Source organism: Battus philenor, unplaced genomic scaffold (assembly GCF_028537555.1).
Source record: "Battus philenor isolate CCGP_79_NKW_IND1 unplaced genomic scaffold, ilBatPhil1.0.hap1 SCAF_19, whole genome shotgun sequence".
In the NCBI taxonomy this organism is placed as follows: domain Eukaryota; kingdom Metazoa; phylum Arthropoda; class Insecta; order Lepidoptera; family Papilionidae; genus Battus; species Battus philenor.
The window spans coordinates 8,102,803-8,125,033 of NW_027181681.1; the positions used below are offsets into that span (position 1 = coordinate 8,102,803).

A 22,231-nucleotide genomic window follows, 5' to 3' on the forward strand; every position below is an offset into this window, starting at 1 on the left:
CATTCTAAATAAAGTTTGCTTACATTATTCGCATCAAGTAAACTAATAATATTGAATTGAAAGCATTGACATTAAAGTATAATAATTTTCTTAATCAAAATCTAATTTCCTAATTCTGTTATTGGTGTAATATGTTAGGCTCAAGTTTGTACTTTTGGTAAATAAAGGCCACCAAATATTTTTAGTATATACATTCCTAGTAATTCTGAATGGATGTATTTTCAGAGGTTTTTGCATAGAAATAGAAATATTAAATTTTCATTATTTAACGCAGATTCTAAATTTATAGCCAAAATGACATTATAAAGAATAAGTAAAAAATAATACGACGTCTAATAATCAATTTCTTATGTAATAAAATTGTTTTTTGATTTTAGATAGAGAAAGCAATTAAGTAACGGTCGGTGTCAGTTCAATACAGTAGTTTTGTATAGACTTGGTACAGGTTTATGTTTATTTGGTTTTATATTAGCTTAGTTACGATATAAAATACTTTTAAATTTAGTACCGCAACTACTAATTATCAATTTTTTTAACCCTTATCAATAAATTGCATCTGATTCAATACTAATGGTTTTATTCTTTTTATGTACGTACGGACTATCGTAATAAAATAGTTATGAACATGAAAAATCGGAAATATAAAATTTAACACAAAAGCTGTTTTAACGCATAGTAAAAATGTTTATTCCGAAAGTATAAACATACCTTTATCATTAATTGGATTATGACATAGCATGACATGACGTGGACGTTCACTTAACCGACATTTATAAGGACGATTTGCCGGCTACAAGTTGTGATAATATTAATAAGATTAAAAAATTATAGTTACTATTTACATTTTAAGAGATCTTTAAATTAAGAGAAAATAGCTAGGAGAAAAGCAAAATTAGTTGTAATAATGGGTGCAATTGCAGGCATCATTGGTCTTCTATTTCTGTTCTCTGGTGCTTGGTCCGAGGAGGCACCGAAGGGTCCTAAGGTTACTCATAAGGTAAGACACAATAAGATAAGTTTTTAATAAAACAGCATTATTTTAAATTAAACATTTCAAGGTCGGTGAACTTTTATGACGCTTCATTTTTCCGTTTAGGATCGTCTTTGTTACCGTTGACCCCACTCGATGTCATGAGGTCATGTCTTTTGTTAAGTTTTATTGGATGTTATTAGTGATGGTATAGGTATGGACTATAATACATTCACTTGATGTTACTTGTAGTCTTTTTTAGTCTGATTGTATGAATAAGAAATGTTATTAATAAATTAATACCGAGTTAAAATTGTTTTATACAGGTAACTTTTGACATAACTATCGGTGGGGAGCAAGCTGGCTCTATTGTTATTGGCCTCTTTGGAAAGACAGTGCCAAAAACAACAGAAAATTTCTTCCAATTGGCACAAAAAAATGAAGGTGAAGGTTATAAAGGCAGCAAATTCCACAGAGTTATTGAAAACTTTATGATCCAGGGTGGTGATTTCACTAAAGGAGATGGAACTGGGGGTATGTAGTAAAATAGCATAATAAAGTAGTTTTAAGTTTCTAAAATACTTGTTTTAATATTTTAGGCTGTATCAACACTTAAAGCTTACCTGTTTATTGACATATTAAAGATACATTGTTTAACCCCTAAATCTATAACAGGACGTAGCATTTACGGTGAACGATTTGAAGATGAGAACTTCAAGCTTCGTCACTACGGTGCTGGTTGGTTGTCAATGGCAAATGCTGGCAAGGACACTAATGGATCTCAGTTCTTCATTACAACCACTAAGACTCCCTGGCTGGATGGTAGACATGTAGTTTTTGGAAAAGTTTTGGAAGGAATGGTATGTCACTTCTTATATATTAATTCTCAAAGAAATTTTCACAAGTGGCAATCACAAGCCAATAGAGGGTTGTAGGTAGGCCTGCCACTAGGTGGACCAATGACAGTCTAGGTTGCAGATAGTTACTGGATATGGGCAGCCAAGATTAGTCATTGTGATCTTTGGTGGAGGCCTGTCTTGCTGATGGTATTTATCTGCAGACATGGCAATGAAAGAAATTTTAATTAAATTTTTTACTTACAGGATGTTGTTCGTAAAATTGAGAAAACTAAGACTGGAGCAAATGATCGTCCTGCTAAAGATGTTGTTATAGCTGAAACCCATACTGAAGTAGTATCTGAACCATTCAGTGTCACAAAAGAAAGTGCTCAATAACATATGTTTCAATTTATTAGTTAGTGATAATATTATTTTCTTTCTATTTTGTTGTTAAGAAAATTATTCTCATATTTTCAACAAAGTATATTCTATTTACTTTTGCCATGCATTTTTTTTTATCAATAAAATGAGATTTTAGGTTAATACAATAAATTTACCAATTTTTGTAGTTTTATTTTTCTGTAATAAGAAGCAATGATTATAGAGAACCACACAATTAGTGCAAGGGAAAACAATATAAATAATGATGAATAAAAATGAGGTAGTTTTTTTTTTATTTTGGAACTATTAAATTTTTCCTTTTGTTATGACATACAAGTTTAGTGTAGAAAGAATCACATTACAGAAAATTATTGAAGTATTGTACAACAATACTATTACTTTAATACATTGTGTTTATGAAGTTTTTATTTTGAAATGCCTTTTATTCATATCTGCCAATTACAAATAATAAATTACATAATTTATATTTTATTTTATTTACCAATATATAATATATTTACAATGTTTTAATTAATATTTCAAAATAGTAAAGATGTGCTTTTGCAATTTATATTTTCCAGATGGAGATCTAATATGTTACATGATGTGTTACTTAGAAATAAATGCAATGAGAGATACTCAAAGCCAAGATTGTATATATTAATCAATGGTACTTTAATTTATTTTGATTTTTCCCTCATGTTCTCTTTGAAGGTGATATTCCTAGATCCATCTCAGATCCTTAATGATCATTTAATGGCAAAGTACTCAGGAGCATTAGTATTATTTAATATCAGAAGAACTTAGCCAGTTTCAAAACTAATAAATAGTTGGACCATGTTGTTTTCTGTGAGGAGACTTGTTGTCAAATACTCTAGAAATTCATGTTAAAAGTTAATTTACAAGTCATAATTTTAATTCCTTAAAACATAATTCAGCCTCATGTTTTAAATTATCATTTTTTGTTGTGACACCAAGTTTCCAACCTTGACCACATGATTTCCTAGCCATTTCCAATAAGTTCTGCTTCATATAAATTCTTCCAAGGTTAACATACATTGTTCCTAGTTCATCCATAGCTGACATTTGTTTACCAAGTTCAATAGCTTTTAATAAATATTTGATACCTTCATCATATTTCCCAAGACGATCACAGACAGTACCAATATCATTCATCTGTACAATAACGTGCTCCTGTTCCACATTTGTTTTTTGCATTCTGTTTAAAGAACTTATCATTAAGTTAAGTCCTTTCTCACTGTTTTCCAAATCTACTAGCAACCGTCCATACCAGTCTTCTGCCATAGCTATAAGTTTAACAATATCTTCATTATTTTCCCCAGCTAAATTTTCCAATTTCTGTAAACACCATTCATAACCTAATTTAGCTGTAGAATATTCATTTTTTAAATAACTTATTCTTGCTAATTTGATACTTATATGTATAACACGGACATCATCTTCCTTTGCACCATCTGCCATTATTCTTTGTGTGACTGTAACAAACAATTTCTTAGCTTTGTCTAGTTGATTTCTCTCTAATGCCAAATTTGCCATAATATCATAGATATAAGTTATGGCAAGCTGATTTTGCATTTGTTGAGCTTGTCTTAAAGCAACATGTAGTAGTTGTTCTGCTTTTTCATACTCTTCTCTTTGTGTAAAAAGAACACAGTGTTTAATTGTGTGAATTAGTTCATCTTCCACACTTAATTTTTTGTCAAAACCTAACCACGTAAACCCGGAAAACCCTAAAGTAAGCGGTAAAATCGCTTTACTTGTTACTTGTTTGCATTGTGTGTTTGCCAAGTGTTGGATTAATGTGTAATTTTTTTTTAATTGCACCCATTTTCTCAACAGAAACCTATATCTGCTAATCATCATTGACCTTTAGTATTTATTGCGCTACACTTGTTCTTTATTGGAACTGGTTACGTAAGTTATAAAATTAGGATCAACTTTTAATAAAACTATCTTGAAGAGCCTGACACTGACAAGCATTTGACATAATCGCACCAAATAAGTGTTACTGTTTAGAAGTAAAAAGTCAGTTTCAGACAAGAATTTTATGATAACATTTGTCATTAAATGTTGTTGAAAATAACTTACGCAAACAAACATGTCTATACCATTAATGGCTGCTTATGTATTTCTCTTCCTTGTAGTATTTTATTAGCATGTTTGTATTCTACTACACGCGATAGCAACACTTGCAAAACTCTTTTTAGTTTATTTGATTACAATAATTCTTGCAAGCCTACAAAAAAAGATATGTAGATCGCAGATATAATTTCTTACATACTAGATGCAATATCTTACGTAAGAAATAACAATATTTTAAATATAGTAAACTACATAGACGCTTGTATTTCATTGTTTAAAATACTAGATAAATTTCTTATAGAATTATAATACGTATTACGACGAAATGCACTATTAAAACACACTGTATTCTGAAAATATGTGATTATGAAAAATACAAATCACTAAACTGTTTTTGAAATTTGTGCACTGAGTTCATACAATAAAGCCCTTACTGAATATTTACATAATACACAAACCTGTGAATACTTAATGTCTTTATGGAATCGAAACAAGTTTAAAAATAGTTTAGGAAGTGATAACAATTTTTTTATTTATTTACATCGTATGATGCGAAAAGAAAAAAAGTATTAGTTGGATTAATTTAGTTTTTCAATTAATTGTTATTACTTTCAGTTAAATCTACATATTACAAATTATAATATGTCACAAAATTTAATTAAGTTATTGCGTACACTAAACTATTGTTAACAAAATAAATTGTAAAATTGTCCTTTATTCCTGCATTTTGTTACTTAATTTTCATACAAACCTAATCGCCATGTTGGTACTCGCCTAAGAAAAAACAGAAAAATATTTTCATTTATATACATAAACACAATAACAAAAGAAATGAGAAATAAATGTATTGCAGTGACTTTATGTCAATGGTCGTACTGGTTAGTTTTCACTAAAAGGTTCTAAAAAATAAAGCACTGCTTCTAAGTGTGATAAAAGAAATAACCGTTTAATTTGATTAATATTTCACGGTTGTTATTTTTATATCTGTCGCGTTCTCTTCGTTAAAACATAGGCCACTTCTTAAGGGGGATCCGAATTTTTATTTGAAAGATATCGTCTTTCTTTTACGTTAAAATGTCTGACAAACCAGAAAATGACTACTATTATTGAACGTATCTGGAATCGTATACTGTAAATAGCAAATTCGATGAAATATCGCGATTTGAAAAGAATTTATCATATTTTTATTTAATTTTTTCTTTACTTTTTCTTGTGCAATACTTAAAGTGCTATAGTCTATGGTTCTGCTAGTCATGCACTGCCAACTTTATTTTTTTTAAATTTAAAATACTTACAATTGCCTTTTATCCGTGGTTATACCATAGAGTTGAAACGGGTGCTTAAAGTTCAGAAGTTCTGGCTTTCTTTGTTCTGTTTTTAACATATTGTCCATAATTTGTCCAAAATTACACGATTTTTCATTATTTTCCAGTGGTTTTATAGTTCGGCTAAAAAAACATTTTCGATACACTTTGAGATTAAACTAATGTATATAATCACTACATATAATTACCTGTACAAACTCCGAGAAGGATTATTTGAAAATTGCCACTTGACTGAAACAATTGACTCATTAGTAACAGAAAAAAGGAATAGTTAAATAATAAAGATTCTTTAATGAAAATGAAAAACTTACATCTAATTTTTAAAAAATATAAGAATAATCGTTTCCAGACAATTTCATGGAATAATGCACATTCGAAATAGTAATACGTTAATTTTTTTATACTGTCTATAAAATTTTAAAACTATATGCATCCAAATACACTTTAACGGTTGAACTGGCCGAATCTTTTTAATAACTAAATATCATTGTTTTATGCGAAATATTAGTATACCTTATTTCATATAAAACCTGAAAGCTACCTTACCTGTGTTTGCAGTTTGATTTTTTAACAATCCATAATGACATTTGGTAGGCTTCGCTGTAGAGTCGTTTGAATTAGCCTGCTTACCGTGTGTTATCTGCGAAATGTGATGTATAACAAATGAAACTTTCGAACAAGTAGACGTAATTTCAGATTTAGATCTGTTAGTGACTTTTCAGATTTAGGCCTACATATGTCTCTCCCACAGATTTCCAATAGGACGGAAGCAGTGTGCATCTAGCGTCTTCCGAAGACTTTAACGTCGTTTGCAGGTCCGTAGTCGCCAATCCAGAACCTTAAAGCCGCAACTCTACGTGGCCTGCCCCTTCCTTGAGAGTTATTATGAACTGGATACTAAATCTGAATTGTAAAAAGATGCAGTTATTTTCATTTGCATAATGAAATATTTACCTTTTCTGTTTTCGATGACGCCTTCTTCAATTTACTTTTATTTTCTTTCCATTTTTCTAAAGCTTTTTGCTGACAATTCTTCAAATATATGTATTCTGAATACCATTTATAATGAACCGTCACATCTTCAATAGTTAAACCTTTGAAATAAAAAGTAGTGAATGATTATATTTAAAATATGAACTTTTAGAGATTTATTATTTTTATTAATAAAAATAATAAATCTGTCTGTTTAATGGTATATTCGAGTATTTTTAATACGCTATTGTCTTCTATATTTTTCTTTTATGGTCGGAGTGGAATTAGACAACATAGGGTAAGCAAAAGTTGCTTAGCATGTAATTAACTGACAATTATAATAAATGTTTCCAACAGCTCGAGTTACAAAGAAATTATTTACTAATCAACATTGGTTAATACCTGTAATTTTTTCCAAAACTTCTTCATGGAATCTACGGAACCTGTCATCGTTTTCCAAAGAATCGTCACGTTTAAACGTATTATCGCATTGAAAATACTTATTCCATATTTGAATAAAAACTTTATGATTATATTCGTTCCAACCCTTGTAATGTTTACGAGTATTTTTTAAAAACTCTTGAAGATTTTGCACTTCCTAGAGAAAAAAGATATCAAATCATAGTCAATTTGGTAGACATCTTATGTTATACACGAAAGAGATAAGTCTGCCCTCGGGCTCCCTTGAATGATAATGCTAAAGGAGCACTGAGTTTTTTTTCTACTGGTCTCTTACTGCTACCTAAAAGGCATTTACAGATTACGCGGGTTTTAACTGGCAGAGCGCAGAGCGTACCTAGCCTAAAACTCGGTTGAAATTAGCGAAGCTCGAGAGGTCCCGGTTGAACCTTGGTTCAGGCCGCGACATACTATGACGATGGCATTGTATGCAGCTTGTCTTATTGTCTTCGCATCATCTGAAAACTCGAGTGCGTGTCTCGGTCAGCCCAAGTGATAAAAGAGCACGGCGACCTTTTAATTCAGCAGTACAGCCGCATGAAGGCGTCCGTCCCGAAGGTTGCTATCGAACTAAAAGGTTTAGAGTAGGGTGCCACTTACGCTTCAAAACTGTACTGTAAATACGAACAGGAAAGCAGGTAATTATCCTTTAAAAAACAAAAATGGACATTACTTACTGGACATTTAAACGGACAGTTTATGTGGATTCTCACGGGACTTGGTACAATCTTAGTGAACGATTTAACACGCGATTTGATCGGTTCATTTTTCCTTACAATCTGATCCGTAGAACTGATAGACAACTGTAAGCAAAATTAGTTACTTTTTATGTCATAAAAATAAAATACTTATAGTTTTATGTCGGCTGCATAATTTGATATCTTTCACGTATGAAACTGGAATAACTTAACATACTTTTCACAGTTCCGACGCGTTCGTTAGTTCGATAGGTAAGTTTAAAACTGTTTAATTATTTTTTTTATTTACAAAATATTTTTACTCGGCTCTGATCTGATCTATTGATTTCCTGACTTTTAATTTTTTTTTTAAAAATTAATATTTTAGTTAATTCCTATATGAAAGAGCGCCGAATTTTGTTTTCTTTTAGACGCTAAAACCTTGGATCAAGCCATGTTTGTTTATTGATCCAACAAATTTAATGATATTCAGAATTCCAAATAACTTTATTTCATTATTTTAACTGTAGAAGTAGTACCACAGTACAGTACAGTTTTGAAATGAAATTTAACCTTTGATGTATACTTTATAATAAATATCAAGCATGTAAATGAGTGAATAAACAAAGTTCCATATGTTTCGATCAACTCTTGAATGTTAAATAAGATTTGTACAATAATAATAAAAGGAAGCTCTAACATATTGTGGAACTTGTTTTTTATATGCGTCCACTTAGACCCATAAATGATTTCTGAACATTTTCAAAACTAAATTTAATCGTTACGAGGTAAGCTTCCGACTACCATGACAACTGAATAGAAGCACAGTGGCCAACAAAATCCATAATCACACTCCACCAGATCCCCACTGCTGAACTTCTAACCATTATAGCTAAGTTCTTTACACTAACAATGCGAAAGAAATTTAAACTTTTTTTTTCACGGATTCATTGGGTTATATCAATATTTACCTTATATTCAATTTCTTTTGCAGTAAGTATCAATGTACTTAGCTCTGTTCTAAGATATTTTTTAAAGGTACGTAATTTTGCTTCCAGATGAAAAATGTCTCTTTTAATTTCGTCAATATCTGTAAGAAATAAAAATAATGGCGCACACATTTGTATTTTATTTATTATTATAATTAAAAAGCTACTCTCTAATGTTATAATATATAAACACATTCAAATTTTAAAAGCAAATTAGGGAGCCTGTTTAGTTAGTTGTATTGCAAGATTTATTTAATAAGGCGAGAGAAACCGTTAACCAAACGGTCCTCGAATGTACAAAATATGAGAACGGTCACTCGCTTTACGTACAGTTATAGATTGTTATGTACTTATTATTACTTTTTTAAGGTCTAAGTTTTGGTACCTTCTAGGATAGCGCATCAATTCTATTTTTACAAATGTAACGGATCTTAGGCTGGATATGGTATATAGATAAATAATCATTTATTTATTCAGGTAGTCCATTTATACGTTATCTGTTTTAATACGCTTTTAAGCATGTTTATAATATAATAGATCTTACTAACCAAGCTTTTCGGAGTTTTTGAAAGAATTAACTGATATCCTTATATCTTCAAAAAGATTTCTAATTTCTATAAAGAGGATATTTAACGACGATTCTAGTCTTTTAATATCACTAAATGCTGGAGGCTTTGTGTTATCTTCATTCTCAGAATAAGATATTGAAAGAGACTTATTAAGTGATGAATATAATACACTTTCTTGTATTTTCAATCGTCTTAATTTTGCTAGCGCACTTGTGTTTACGTGTGGAGAATAATTTGATATATTGTTCATAATTAATAAAATGAACGCATAAAATGAAATGAATTGTAAAGCAAATACTTTCCTATTATTAAAGCGTAAACAAATTTGTTACACAGAATTCCATACAAACTAACAGTCCTAATTGTTGTCTGTTGCTATGGTAATTTAAAGTTGGAAAGAATTAATGAATGTATAGACTATGTTCACATGCATTTTCTCTCGATTTTGATATTAGCGCCATCAGTCATTAAATAAAGAAGCTTATTACGTTCATATACCGTACCCTATTTCCATTAATATCATTATTTCCCATATATGACACAACTACTCCTTGTCTATGGCTTTTTAATGAAATGCAGGCACGGAGAGTTATTCGACAACTTGTCTTGTATACAGAGTTTGTATTTAAAATACACTGTCGCTTAATACTATTACGTAACACAAGTCATAATTTTAAATTCAGAATATAAATGTAACTGATGATTTTAAAATTTTATATTACAATTTTATTCTACTCAGTACATATTCTCATACATTTAACTCAATTTGATATATTAAAAAATTAAACTTTAGCTTTGTGGGATATATATCAAAAATGGTTTACTGATATTTTTTTCGTTCCATTTATTTATCGTACTAGTTGTGTGACAACTCACAACCATAGATAAAATATTGTAAATACGTCGACCTCGTATGTCTATATATTAGAGACATTGAAATTATTTAATTAAAGAAAATCAAACTGATTAAATATAATGAGTTATGTGAGTGATTTATCGCAGTCGAACGAATATTTAAGCTTTAGGAGCAGTATTCCATTACGCAAAATCGTTGTGGACTCGGATAGTTCCAAGGTAAACAAACGAAAACAATGTTATCAATGACATTGTTTTACAGTACATGTACTTTATGTACGTGAACAATAAAAGTAAACATCTTTGAAATACTGTTATTATGAGATACATCTTTATAATATTTCTTTAGGCCTGGCGGATATTTGATAGCGGACCGAAGTCAGTTCATTGTCCATTAATATGTTTACCACCAGTGTCTGGGACGGCAGATATATTTTTTATGCAAGTAATGGGCTTGGCCTCGAGAGGTGTCCGTGTAATAGCAGCGGAACCCCCACCATACTGGAATATGAAAGAATGGATTGATGGCTTTAAGCGTCTCATAGATTATTTAGAACTTGATAGGGTACACATCTATGGGGCATCATTAGGTAAGCATATTTATCCAAAATAAAGTAAAAACATCTTTAAAAGATTCGAAAATTTGAGGCAATAGATGGCACTTATTTTTAGAAAAAATAATTGCCTAATAAATGAAGCTTTTAAATTAACTATAAATTTTTATAGATAAATCTAAACACTCATGAATTCTGCATATGAGTTTTCCACTTAAATAATACAATAATATTAGTGATTATTGCCTTGTGGTAGATTAAGTAGGAATCCCTATTCCTGTTGAAACAAATTACTCATTCAAAATTTACATTACTATCATAATAAAATAAATTACATTTTTAGGAGGATTCATGGCACAAAAGTTTGCAGAGTTAACAAAAAACTGTCCAAGGGTGGCATCCTTGATACTATGTAATACATTTACTGATACTTCAGTTTTTGAGTATAATGATTCTTCAGCTCTATTTTGGCTTCTGCCATCCATAGTTTTAAAAAGAATGTTAATGGGAAATTTTACAATGGATAAAGTTGATCAAAGAATAACCCAATCTATTGATTTTATGGTTGAAAGGGTAAGAATATATATTATTAATTAAACACTTGTCTAGAACAACTTTCTCACTCTATGACTCATTCGCAAGCTCAGGCCTTCAACAGACTATGAATAGAGCTATATTCGGGATTTCTTTATGAAATAGAATAAAAAATAAGATGCTTCGACAAACTAAGTTAACTGACATAGCCCAGTGGCTTTCCAAGTTGAAGTGATAGTAAGGAGGCCATGGACCATGCAGAACAGGTTGCTGGCAGCTTCTTAAGGTTTTAGAGTGGACCACAGATCAGCAAGCGCAGCATAGGATGTCCACTCACAAGGTGTACACACGTACATACAGATAACCATGTTAAAGTCATTGGTAGACTAGATGCAAGGCACTTCCAACCAGTTTTATGGGAAATTTCTAAGGAAAGTCATTTCCAGCAGCGGATGTCTTATGACTATAATGAAATGAAAATGATGTTTAAAATTCAATGTATAATTAATCTTTTTTGTATGCTTGAGAAATTAAGTGAAAATAGTTAATATATTTTTTTGTAGTTGGAATCACTGAACCAATCTGAACTAGCTTCAAGGTTAACTCTAAATTGCACTCCATGTTATATTCAACCCCAGCAATTAAATAACATTCCAATAACAATAATGGATGTATGGGATGAGAGTGCGCTGAGTTCAAGTGTTCGGGAAGACCTGTACAAGTCATATCCACAAGCAAAATTAGCACATCTAAAAAGTGGTGGCAATTTTCCATACCTAAGCAGAAGTGATGAAGTTAATTTACATTTATTGGTAAATATTACTATTTTTACTTATTTGAAAATAAAGATACAGTACATACAGATACAGTCCCTTCTTTGGTCTTATAATTCTATTGTTTTAAAACTGGATTGTATTTTTCAAATAAATCATAATAATGGTAAATCACTGAAAACTTCAAGAGTAGTGCTATTCATGAAACAAGTTTTTTTTAAATATATTTTTTGATATTTAAGTGCTTACCTTAATACAGTTTTTTTTTAAGTTTGTGTAGTATGCAAAGAATTAAGTATATAATGAAACTTGACTACATGTATTTTTTGTGTAAATATGCAAGTCTTCTTTTTGGTATATGTTTTGGATTTGTTTAATTCTTAAATTGCAAATATTTAGAATTATAGTGATGTTTATGATAATTTCAGATTCATTTAAGACAATTTGATGGCACAGAACTATCATCATCTTATTTAAGTCTTCTCAAGATGCCTGCTCAGTCAAGTAGTCAATGCGAAGAAGGCTCTGTCAGCTATCGTAATTTAAAAGATAAGATTGTTAAAATATCATAGTCAAAAATTGTGATTTATCTAGTTATGTATGGTTGTTAATGATTGATATTTTTACACTTTTGGTACTGATATTTTGTTAAATGTATAAAATGTTATATGTATAAAATAATAATGATATTTAATGAAATATGATTGTTTATTAAAGTTGTACAATTAATGATAGATGCTTATCAGATGATCATTAATATATTCTCTTTCTAGAGTAGAACACTTAACGAGCTTAATGACAATCTTTTAACTAAGCTTGATAGAGGAATAAAATATGTATTTGATAGTCTGCTTTTTTATTTTAAAACAAAATTGACATTACGTGGGCAACCGAAATTTTGCATTCCTAGTGTTGATAAAATTAAGTAGCATTTTTGATTAAGATATTTATCATGCACATAATTTATTTTTATCTACTTTACTAGTTACAGGTTTGATAATCAGATTTTAATAACATCTGAAAAATATTCAGAATAGTAATAGAAAACAGACTATATTGATACAAGATGGTAAGGATCATGTATCTCTTATGAGACAGTTATATTAATCTTTGACAGAGATTGGAACAAGAACATTAATTGGACATTTTGATATGGATGCTCGTAATAATGAGGTTCAAAATCAACTTAAATTCCATTAGAACTTTTATACAATAATAATTAGTACAGGAATCTTGATATTGACTATGGAAAGCTCACAAATTTAATTTATTATCTTCAAAATAAAAAAAAATGCCACCGGAAGTTCAAATCAATGCATTAATTACCTACTTAAAATAACACAAGTAACTAAGGTTCAATAGTTGTGTTTTAACACTTTTTAAGTTGATAATTAAAAATAGAGCACTCATAGAGAATGAATAAAAAATCAATTTATGAGAGGCATTCCGTGGGTGGCATTTAAGGTAAACTGAATAAATCAAATATTATGATAGTGTTATGATTTGTATAGAGAACAGTGGGGATGCATAAAAACGATGCAATTGTTTTAAGTGTTTTATTTTTTAAACCTTCCTAATAAATAGAAATTCTATGACTCTTTTTCTTTATTTTGTTGGGATTGTTTATTCTTTTCTTTTTGGAGCTGTAGTGCTTTTTCCCTTTCCTCATCATCAGAAAAGTATTCTGCTAAGCTATCATCAATATGATTTACAGCTTGACCAGCTAATGTTGTCCCTCTTTCACTCAGTGGAGACCCTAGAGTATTAACATGATTTACATCTGAAATACTAGGCTGGTTTTGTTCATTGTGTGCAGTTACTTTTGAATAAATTGACATAGCCTGTAAAGTAATTACAAAAACATGATTATTTTTTATACTATTTTTATGTAATCATATAACTAAATACATTTTTATTTATGGCATATAGTTTTATATAGAAAACTTATTCAAATAATGTTTACAATAACCAAGCAGAGATCACATACGAAACTGTTAACCCTTTCAGGACCATAAGGTTACGGTACCTTATTTAATCAATTTAGCTAGATGTAATAAATTAATAGGCATCCTAAAAACATAATTTATACTAAAAATTCAAAAAAGTTTTACATTTTTTTTGGAAATTTATGGGACAAATGTGTCCCTATGGTCGCTAAGGGTTACTTTCTACTTAAACATCTAAATTTTGGTTTACTTATTGGTAAGTCGGTTTTGTTGTAAATAATGTACATTTGTTACTTAGTGTACTTTTTTTTACTTGTTTATGAATAATATAAATATAATAGGGCAAGTTATTTGTGGTACTCGGCGAAACAATTCCTGTTGTTAGTGTAGCAAAGGTGCACTTTACAGAAAACACAAGTATTATTTGTGCGGTTTTCTTTTTTGTACTTGGCACAATATACGCACCTCTTTCTGGCATTCGACTTTTCCATTGGGTGCGATGGTAATTGTCGTTTCATTACTTTGCGTACTACACTACTTCTTGCAGTTGGGAGGCCTCTTTGCCTTTGGTAAAACCATTTATCAAACTCCGAGCAACAACTTGTTTGAATTGCAAGGTCGGCAACAAAGATCCTTCAATTTTTTTTTGTTCATGAAGCTTAGTGTAGATGGTATGTGCATTATTGACTGATATATCTAACTGATCAAAAAATAGGCGAAGATAATGCTTTATTTTTGATCTCCGATCTATTTCATAGCACACTTTTAGTTGGTCCATTAGGTCCACTCGGCTCATATTTTTCTTATAGTGTGATACAATTTTAGGACATCTCACGTCAATTTTACCTGCTTGAAACCCCATCTTACTGGATTATTTTTATGTATTGCTTCATTACGTTGTGGCCCTTGAATTTGATCATATGCTCGTCGATGGATTGTTTTTTTGAGATGTTGAAGGTTCAGGTGATTCTTGCCGTTGAAGAGTCGTCGTTTCTTCAACCTCGACATCAAATACCCCTTGGTCATCATCCTGTACTAGAAGTCTTTGGTCTTCGTCATCAAGCACTAAGTCATCTTCCTCATCGCTATTGTCACCCACCAAAATTTGTAGCATTTTATTTTTTTTTGAAGTTCCAAAACTCCATGCCTCTTACGAAACATATTTTGCGAAAAATATGAATAAGAAAATGATAGCATTTTGGTATATCACCAGGCCAAAAAGTTAAGAAATTCCGTATAAAAAGTATCCCTTTACGCCGACAGGGACATCCGTGTCCCATAATCTTTATAACGATTTATCACAGAATACAACATAAATACATTACTACTGAATATTTAGAATAACAATTTACTTACCAGGTAATGATAATTTGACACTGTAAAAACTTGAAAAGCACTTTTACAATATCAATTATTTATTCCAAACAGCAGATCATTCCCGCCAAAAGAACTCTAACGTTCCGGTGACGATAGACAATAAACGGTGTTAGTTATCGTGTATTGCCAGTAACAAATAATAAAAAGGTACTTTCCGAAATATTAAAACAAAAAAATAATTTACAATGGTTATGTAAATATTTAATTAATCCATGATTTTTGCTTGAGACACCGGCGTCCCCGTGGTCGTGAAAGGGTTAAAAATATGAAATTTTAAATCAATGTAAAACATTACAGATTTTTGTTGTAATAAATTCATTTAAATATTTATATTTGTCTTATTTGTTGTCCATATAAAAATCTGTTTTATCATATTTTCCCTGAAATCTGTGTTTCATTTTAATAACTGATTTTGGCGCCGTTTTAGGTGTCTGAAAAGTTATTAAAAAGTATGTAAAAGTTTAATTTATATTCTTTTCAATGGCTCAAATAATTTTTTCTACAATGGTGAATATTTTACATTGCTTTGTGCTTTGTAACATATGGAACAATGCATGTATTTTTAAATTTGGGTTATATCAATGTTAGGATATGTAAACCCAATTGTAACCATCATAAATCCATTCAACAATCACTGGAGACAAGACGAGATCTGCAAAATAATTTAGCCACTTCTGACTTTGGTTATCATATATAGTATAAACATTTCTTCTGGTTGTTCTCGCAAATGACTTGATTCGGAGTTTTTTTGTAGTTACATACCTGCTTGTTATAATGACAAATAAATTTTTTGAGATGCCAAATGAAAATTACTTAGGATATAAGTGTCATAGACATGGTAAAGAAAAATGTGTTATTTAATTCCGTTCTATAATATATTGTACATAAATGTAATACATGGTTTGCATTTCTAATGTAAGCATTAATGTTAAATAATCACCAATAAACAAAACTTACTTGTGCGACTAAACTGGAAACATCACCGGCATTTGCTGGTAAAATGAGGGTATTATTTGTTCTAGCGAGTTTATTAAACGCCGATACATATTGTTCTGCTAATGTAAGAGATGCTGCATATTTACTGTCCTATAAAAAGTAAAAATATTACTACATAGTCATTTTGTTTCAATGTAAATTTATATTGAAAACATAACAATGCTAAAATACAGTGAAAGTTGGAAAACTTTAAAAATGTCAAAATTCTTATAAAAGTACCAAAACTGACTTACTAACACAAGTATATTTTATCTTAACAAGATTAGTTAAGAAGCAGAAAGCAGACGTCAACCATATTTATGTACAGTTCCCTCAATAAATATTGCACATCGACCTTTGGAAAGAGACGATCGGCTAATTTTGGCTTCGTAGAGCACTATCTCTGTCCCACACTACCTATGTGACGTTTCGTCAGTCGTTGTATTTCGTGCGACAGAGATAACGATGTGCAATATTTATCGCCAGGTACTCAAATATCTTAATTTTTTAACTTCAAAGTTGATATTTGTGGTTGCTATTTTTAATAATTTTACCAATTTAGAGGATGTAAATGATATTCATCAATGCTTGATGGTGAATTATACAGTAAAAAGATAGAATTCTCATAATTATATAAATTCATTGAAAACTAAATATATGGCTAGTTTATACATGAACTGCTTTGCAGTGCTTTTTTAGTATGCACATAAACCGTTAACTACGCCCCTATAAACAAAACCGAGCAGCGGTAGCCTAATGATAGAAGACTGAAATATGCAATCGACGGTCGAGGGTTGGATTCCTGGGGTAAAATCTTGTATAATTCACACTTCGTGCATTAATTATATAGGATTGCCACTGCACATAAACAAGTTTCCAGAGGATGGGCAGCAAGAGTCCTCTTCATACGCTAATACCACAACGCGATCGCCAACCCGCCTGCCAAGCATGGCGATTATGGCATATCCCCCCATAAATATCCTACCAAGTGACTTATGCCTTGCTGTAGGCATTAATGGGCTGAAATGATGTAACAAACAACTAATTATTAAAACTGTTGGATGGACTAATGAGGCTCTACAGAGACAAACACATTTGGAAGGGTCTAGAAGAGGCCTTTGCCTGTGGGGCATTATTATTCAAAGGGATCAATATTTTAAAAAATAACTCAAAATTTATTTTTTCCTAATATCATGTTAAATGTAAATGTGGTGAATTAAAAAAGTTTTTCATTATTATTTTTATCACGCCCATATATTTAGTGTCAGGTTTAAATCCGGTAGTCTTTAAAGAAACCAAATATATAGACAATATTGTTACTAAATGTTACAGAACAAAAAAGATAAAAACCTGCTGTGCTAGAGCACTAGCAACAAGCTTCAAACCGCGTGCTCGGGCTTCGGCGACGGCAAGCATGGCCTGGGCTTCACCGGACGCCTTGTTTATCTGCTCTTGTTTCTCAGCCTCTTAAAATAAATATAACAAAAAAAATTAAAACTGACTTAATATTAACATTATACATTTTGTTTTTACCAAAATATACAAAATATGTGTTTGTCACTTAAGTCACCATGTATAATAATGCAATTGAAGCTTACCTGATGCTAATATTCTTGCTTGGCGTTTTCCTTCTGCCACATTGATGTCTGCTGCCCGTACTCCTTCAGACTCTAAAATAGCAGCACGCTTCCGCCTCTCTGCTTCCACTTGCATTTGCATAGCTTCATGAACACGTGTTGGTAGCTTTATATCACCTAAACATTAATCTTTTGTTTGCTTTATTTATTTTATTTTGACATGTTTATTACAATAAAATAAGCAAATATAACATTTTATTTTTTACCAAGAGTATAGCAAGAAAATGTGAACATTGTATTGCTTACTTAACTTTATATTAAAACAATTACTCATTTTTTGAACAATAAATTGTAAATCATTTAGAAAACATTTTATATATCACATAATAAACATTCAACATACGTATTTCATATCTTAGACAAGCAATCCCCCAAGCTTCACTTGCTTTGTTTATGGCATCCACAATGGAAACATTCAGAGATTCTCTTTCCCTAAACACTTTATCAAGAGATATTTTTCCTAGTTCTGATCTCATTGTGGTTTGTGCTAATTGTGTGATAGCAAATTCAGGATCTTCTACACCATATGAAGCTGAAATAAAGAATTATAATTATAAATTGAATTTAGTGAAAGTCATGAAATCAAAATGAAAATTTTATACTACTTTTTTAGCACATAACATAATCTACAAGAAAAACAAATAACAATAAAATATAAAAATTAAAAAGAACACTTTCAATGAACAGTTTTTAATTTTTCTTAAATATATATTATTAAAAAAATGAACACTTTAAAAAAAAAAGAATTACAGCCATATCAGATTTCCTCTTAATTATCATATATTGTAAACGAAAATTTGGTTGAGTTCTTTAAGACCCAAAATCATAAATTAGTTTTAACATACCTAAATATGGATCAACAATCCGAAGGTACAGGACACCATCAATACTAAGAGTGACATTGTCAGAAGTAATAGCGCTCTGTTTAGGAACATCAATTGCAATTTCCTTCAAGCTCTGAACATATTTTATCTTATCAACAATTGGCCATAGTAGATTTAATCCAGGTTCTAGCAATCTGTGAAACTTTCCCATACGTTCTACAATCCATGCCTAAAACATAAATAAAAAATATATGTTAACTAAACACAGGTTACTTAAGCTTTGATTTTCCAACCTTCCAAAAGTTTGAATTTTATTTGCAACACATTACCTTAGCAAGATGAGGCTATTAGAGAAATTTTATAATGTAAATTAACACAAAACATTGTACCTCTCCTTTTGTGACTAGACATTGTGTCTAATTAGTCCAGTGATTCCAACAGCTATTTAAACTAATAGAGAGTGGTAGCTACCTAAACTTTACACTTGTAAAATAATCATAGTATTTTGCAAAGGTAAAGCTTAGACAGATTTAAAAGGATATATTACTACAGATATATTACATAAGAATATTTTTAAATTGATGCATAAGTCTTTAAATATTTGCAAGCCAGTAAGCAATGTAGTTCCCTATAATTTATTCTATAATATACAGATTATGAGCAATAATAAACAATATCGGAGGTTATGTTTAAACAATTTTTTGATTTTTGAAACATTTGATCCATTTTGTCAAATTTATCTTGGATAAAAAATTGTCTATACATTTAAGACATGTATGACAAAATATGTGAAAAATACTGTTTAAAATATTAAAAATTAAGAACGAAATAAAGAGTTAAAAAATTGTTACTTTCTATTTTATTTTAAACTACGATATCAACTATCAACTAACCTCTTGCTGTGGTACAAACATTATAATTGTATTTAGTGGAGTTGTAGATCGATACCTTGTAGTTATGCTATACATACATCGTGCTTCATTATGATGTTCCGGTTTTAATACACTCTGAAAATAAATATCGGTCTATTAACCATGCCGACAAATTTCAATTAATAATGTGAAAAATAACACATACCTTTAAAGGAAAAGCTTTAGATAAGAAAAACTTGGAACGTGTGAACATATTTGTTTATATTTATTGGAATTACGCTTAGTTGGGTTACTTTTTTGGATTTTTAACAAATAGCTATACTTCACATCTCAATATTATTAACAATATCCTAAAACGTCAAATGTCAGTTTATGGTTTTGATACATTGGTAAAAATCTCTGAGTTTCCATTAAATAAATGATTTTTTTTACTAAAAATTGATTAGAGCTTCAGATTTTGTTGAGGCTAATTCCTCATCAAGTTTATAACAATGAAACACGAATTAAAGTCGATAGACAATTATTATTTACAGATCTCGACTCAATTGGAAATTTATCATTGAGGACAAATGAAATGATGAAATTAAATTTGTTCTTACTAATTATAAAAACTGAAGCACATAAATGAATTATTTGCGTTAAAATGTTTGTAGTCCGGTACTAAATTGCTGGGTCTATCAGACAGATGATGTGAATAGAGGTGGTGTTTTTTTGGGTCTCTCGTCTTCATGGACCCGTGCCTTTAGGTTTGACTTGTACGTATGATACGAACAGTTTGTTTGGATTCTCAGCTGCAGATGCTCTCGTCTGAAGCGATTGGAGTAAGAGCGTAGACCCTGCATTTGTTGTGTTAACGGACCATGTATAGCGCATGTTGGTTTCCTTAGTTAGCTTTTTTATAATGCCCATTAATACAAACAAGTCAGAGAATGTTTTATTAAATGAAAAATGTCTAGTAACAACCTTTGCACTAGCAAATATCGAAAAATTCTTAATAAAAATGTAAACATTTTTTTTAAGTAAAATTACAAAAATATTAAGCAATTACATGAATAAATATTACACATACATGAAGTTTTAATGAAAATACAAATAGGTATCATTCTAAGAATTTTTTTAAATATTTTTATTTTCACACAGAACAGGTGGTCGCCAAGTCCTTAAGGTTCTGGAATGGAGACCGCGAACCGACAAGAGTACACATCCACCCACAAGGTAAACAGACGATCTCGACTGGGAAGAAGCTAGATGTAGGCCATTTTTAACCGGTCCTATTGAAAATTTTTGAGGAAAGCCTATATCCAGTGGACCTCTTACGGTGGAAAGATGATGATGATTTCCGTTTTCCTCTCTTGCAAAACATTACTTTCCTCTTTACTGTTAAACTAATATCTATCTGAATGGCTTTTGTCTTAAGTGTGAAAATAATGAGTAATGTAATCAGACCTTTCTCCGAAAATCGACTAGATTACAATTAACTAATACAATACGTCAGGTGACGCATCTGACGTAGATTTTTTTTAAAATTTATTAACTGAGTCCTGAGTCCGCAGAAGCTGTAAAAGCCAAAATGGCTAGCAGCGTCCAGCACCAATCGAATATAACCTAATGTAATGAAAATTACATATTAGTGAAACAACTAAAATATTATCAATAACATAATATGGTATCAGAATAAAACGTGTATAGCATCCAAACATGTTTTATTGAATATTTTACATAATTAACATTCTTCTTGGGAATTCCTACAGTAAATTTCCAAACCACTTATTATATCTTATATCTATATATTAAATGATAAATTTCGGACGACCTTTTAAATTCTGCTTTAGAATAATCAGGATATTTAGTCACTGAAGTGTTCAAATGAAAAGCACAGCTCTATGAACCCAAAAAGTAATAGGTAAATAAAAACATGTTACTCAGTATCTCTGACATTATATTAGAAATTATAGATGTTAAGTTTACTATTATTAAATATCACCTTATAATTTGTTAGTCTTAACAAATAATAAGGCTTAGTAAACAAATTCAAAATAGCAATGAAAATAAAAAGCAGTTATCAATTTTTAAAGTCCAATTAGTATTTTTAACCTTAATTGTATACAAAGACAAACCTATTAAAATTTATCTAGTGCAAACATGAGTTGAAATAAAAATACCCTTAAAATCATTTCATTTATGAATAATTAAATATATATGCATGTACTATTTGAATTTATCTTAAGATTGACTGTTTTAGTGTTCATATACATTGTTTGAGCATGTCTATCCTCATATCTTAAGTCAAAATTGATAAAATTTCTGTACATTTGAGTTTTTATCGATTACAATGAACTAAGATCAGTTTATATACATTTACTAAAGAAATGTGATGTCGTCTACATATCACATTTGATACATTTAATTAATTTTCTTTAAAGCATGCAAGCACAAATTGTAATTAAGAGTTATAATTAACATTTAAGCATTTCTTTTATTCCTATTTTTGATTTCCACAGCAAAAATCTGACTCTGAAAAAATATATATATATACATGGTTGATCCACAAAACCTTTGTATGAGTGTGTTCAACTGCGAATGAATAATAACCTTCATGT

At 30.2% G+C, this 22,231-nt stretch overlaps 4 protein-coding genes across 4 annotated transcripts; 2 read left to right on the forward strand and 2 right to left on the reverse strand.

Moving 5' to 3' along the window:
* The first annotated feature begins 743 nt into the window (after positions 1–743).
* LOC137921706 (peptidyl-prolyl cis-trans isomerase 6) lies at positions 744–2,370 on the forward strand. Its single transcript, XM_068764519.1, has 4 exons — positions 744–997; positions 1,297–1,504; positions 1,646–1,830; positions 2,074–2,370. The coding sequence occupies exons 1-4, from the start codon at positions 905–907 to the stop codon at positions 2,203–2,205; spliced, it is 618 nt and encodes a 205-aa protein (XP_068620620.1). The 5' UTR covers positions 744–904; the 3' UTR covers positions 2,206–2,370.
* A 250-nt stretch (positions 2,371–2,620) lies between these two features.
* Positions 2,621–5,814, reverse strand: Ttc19 (tetratricopeptide repeat domain 19). The gene is made up of 4 exons (XM_068764518.1): positions 5,807–5,814; positions 5,589–5,741; positions 5,045–5,067; positions 2,621–3,686 (listed from the first exon to the last, which is right to left on the reverse strand). The coding sequence occupies exons 2-4, from the start codon at positions 5,684–5,686 to the stop codon at positions 3,097–3,099; spliced, it is 711 nt and encodes a 236-aa protein (XP_068620619.1). The 5' UTR covers positions 5,687–5,741; positions 5,807–5,814; the 3' UTR covers positions 2,621–3,096.
* Positions 5,815–10,191: 4,377 nt separating this feature from the next.
* On the forward strand, positions 10,192–13,992 carry LOC137921704 (maspardin-like). Its single transcript, XM_068764517.1, has 5 exons — positions 10,192–10,358; positions 10,489–10,729; positions 11,037–11,266; positions 11,791–12,039; positions 12,429–13,992. Exons 1-5 carry the CDS (start codon positions 10,260–10,262, stop codon positions 12,570–12,572), a joined length of 963 nt encoding a protein of 320 aa, XP_068620618.1. The 5' UTR covers positions 10,192–10,259; the 3' UTR covers positions 12,573–13,992.
* Positions 13,543–19,981, reverse strand: Stoml2 (stomatin like 2). The gene is made up of 8 exons (XM_068764515.1): positions 19,837–19,981; positions 19,653–19,766; positions 18,781–18,988; positions 18,279–18,467; positions 17,897–18,052; positions 17,649–17,764; positions 16,281–16,409; positions 13,543–13,841 (listed from the first exon to the last, which is right to left on the reverse strand). Exons 1-8 carry the CDS (start codon positions 19,882–19,884, stop codon positions 13,590–13,592), a joined length of 1,212 nt encoding a protein of 403 aa, XP_068620616.1. The 5' UTR covers positions 19,885–19,981; the 3' UTR covers positions 13,543–13,589.
* Between the last annotated feature and the right edge of the window lie 2,250 nt (positions 19,982–22,231).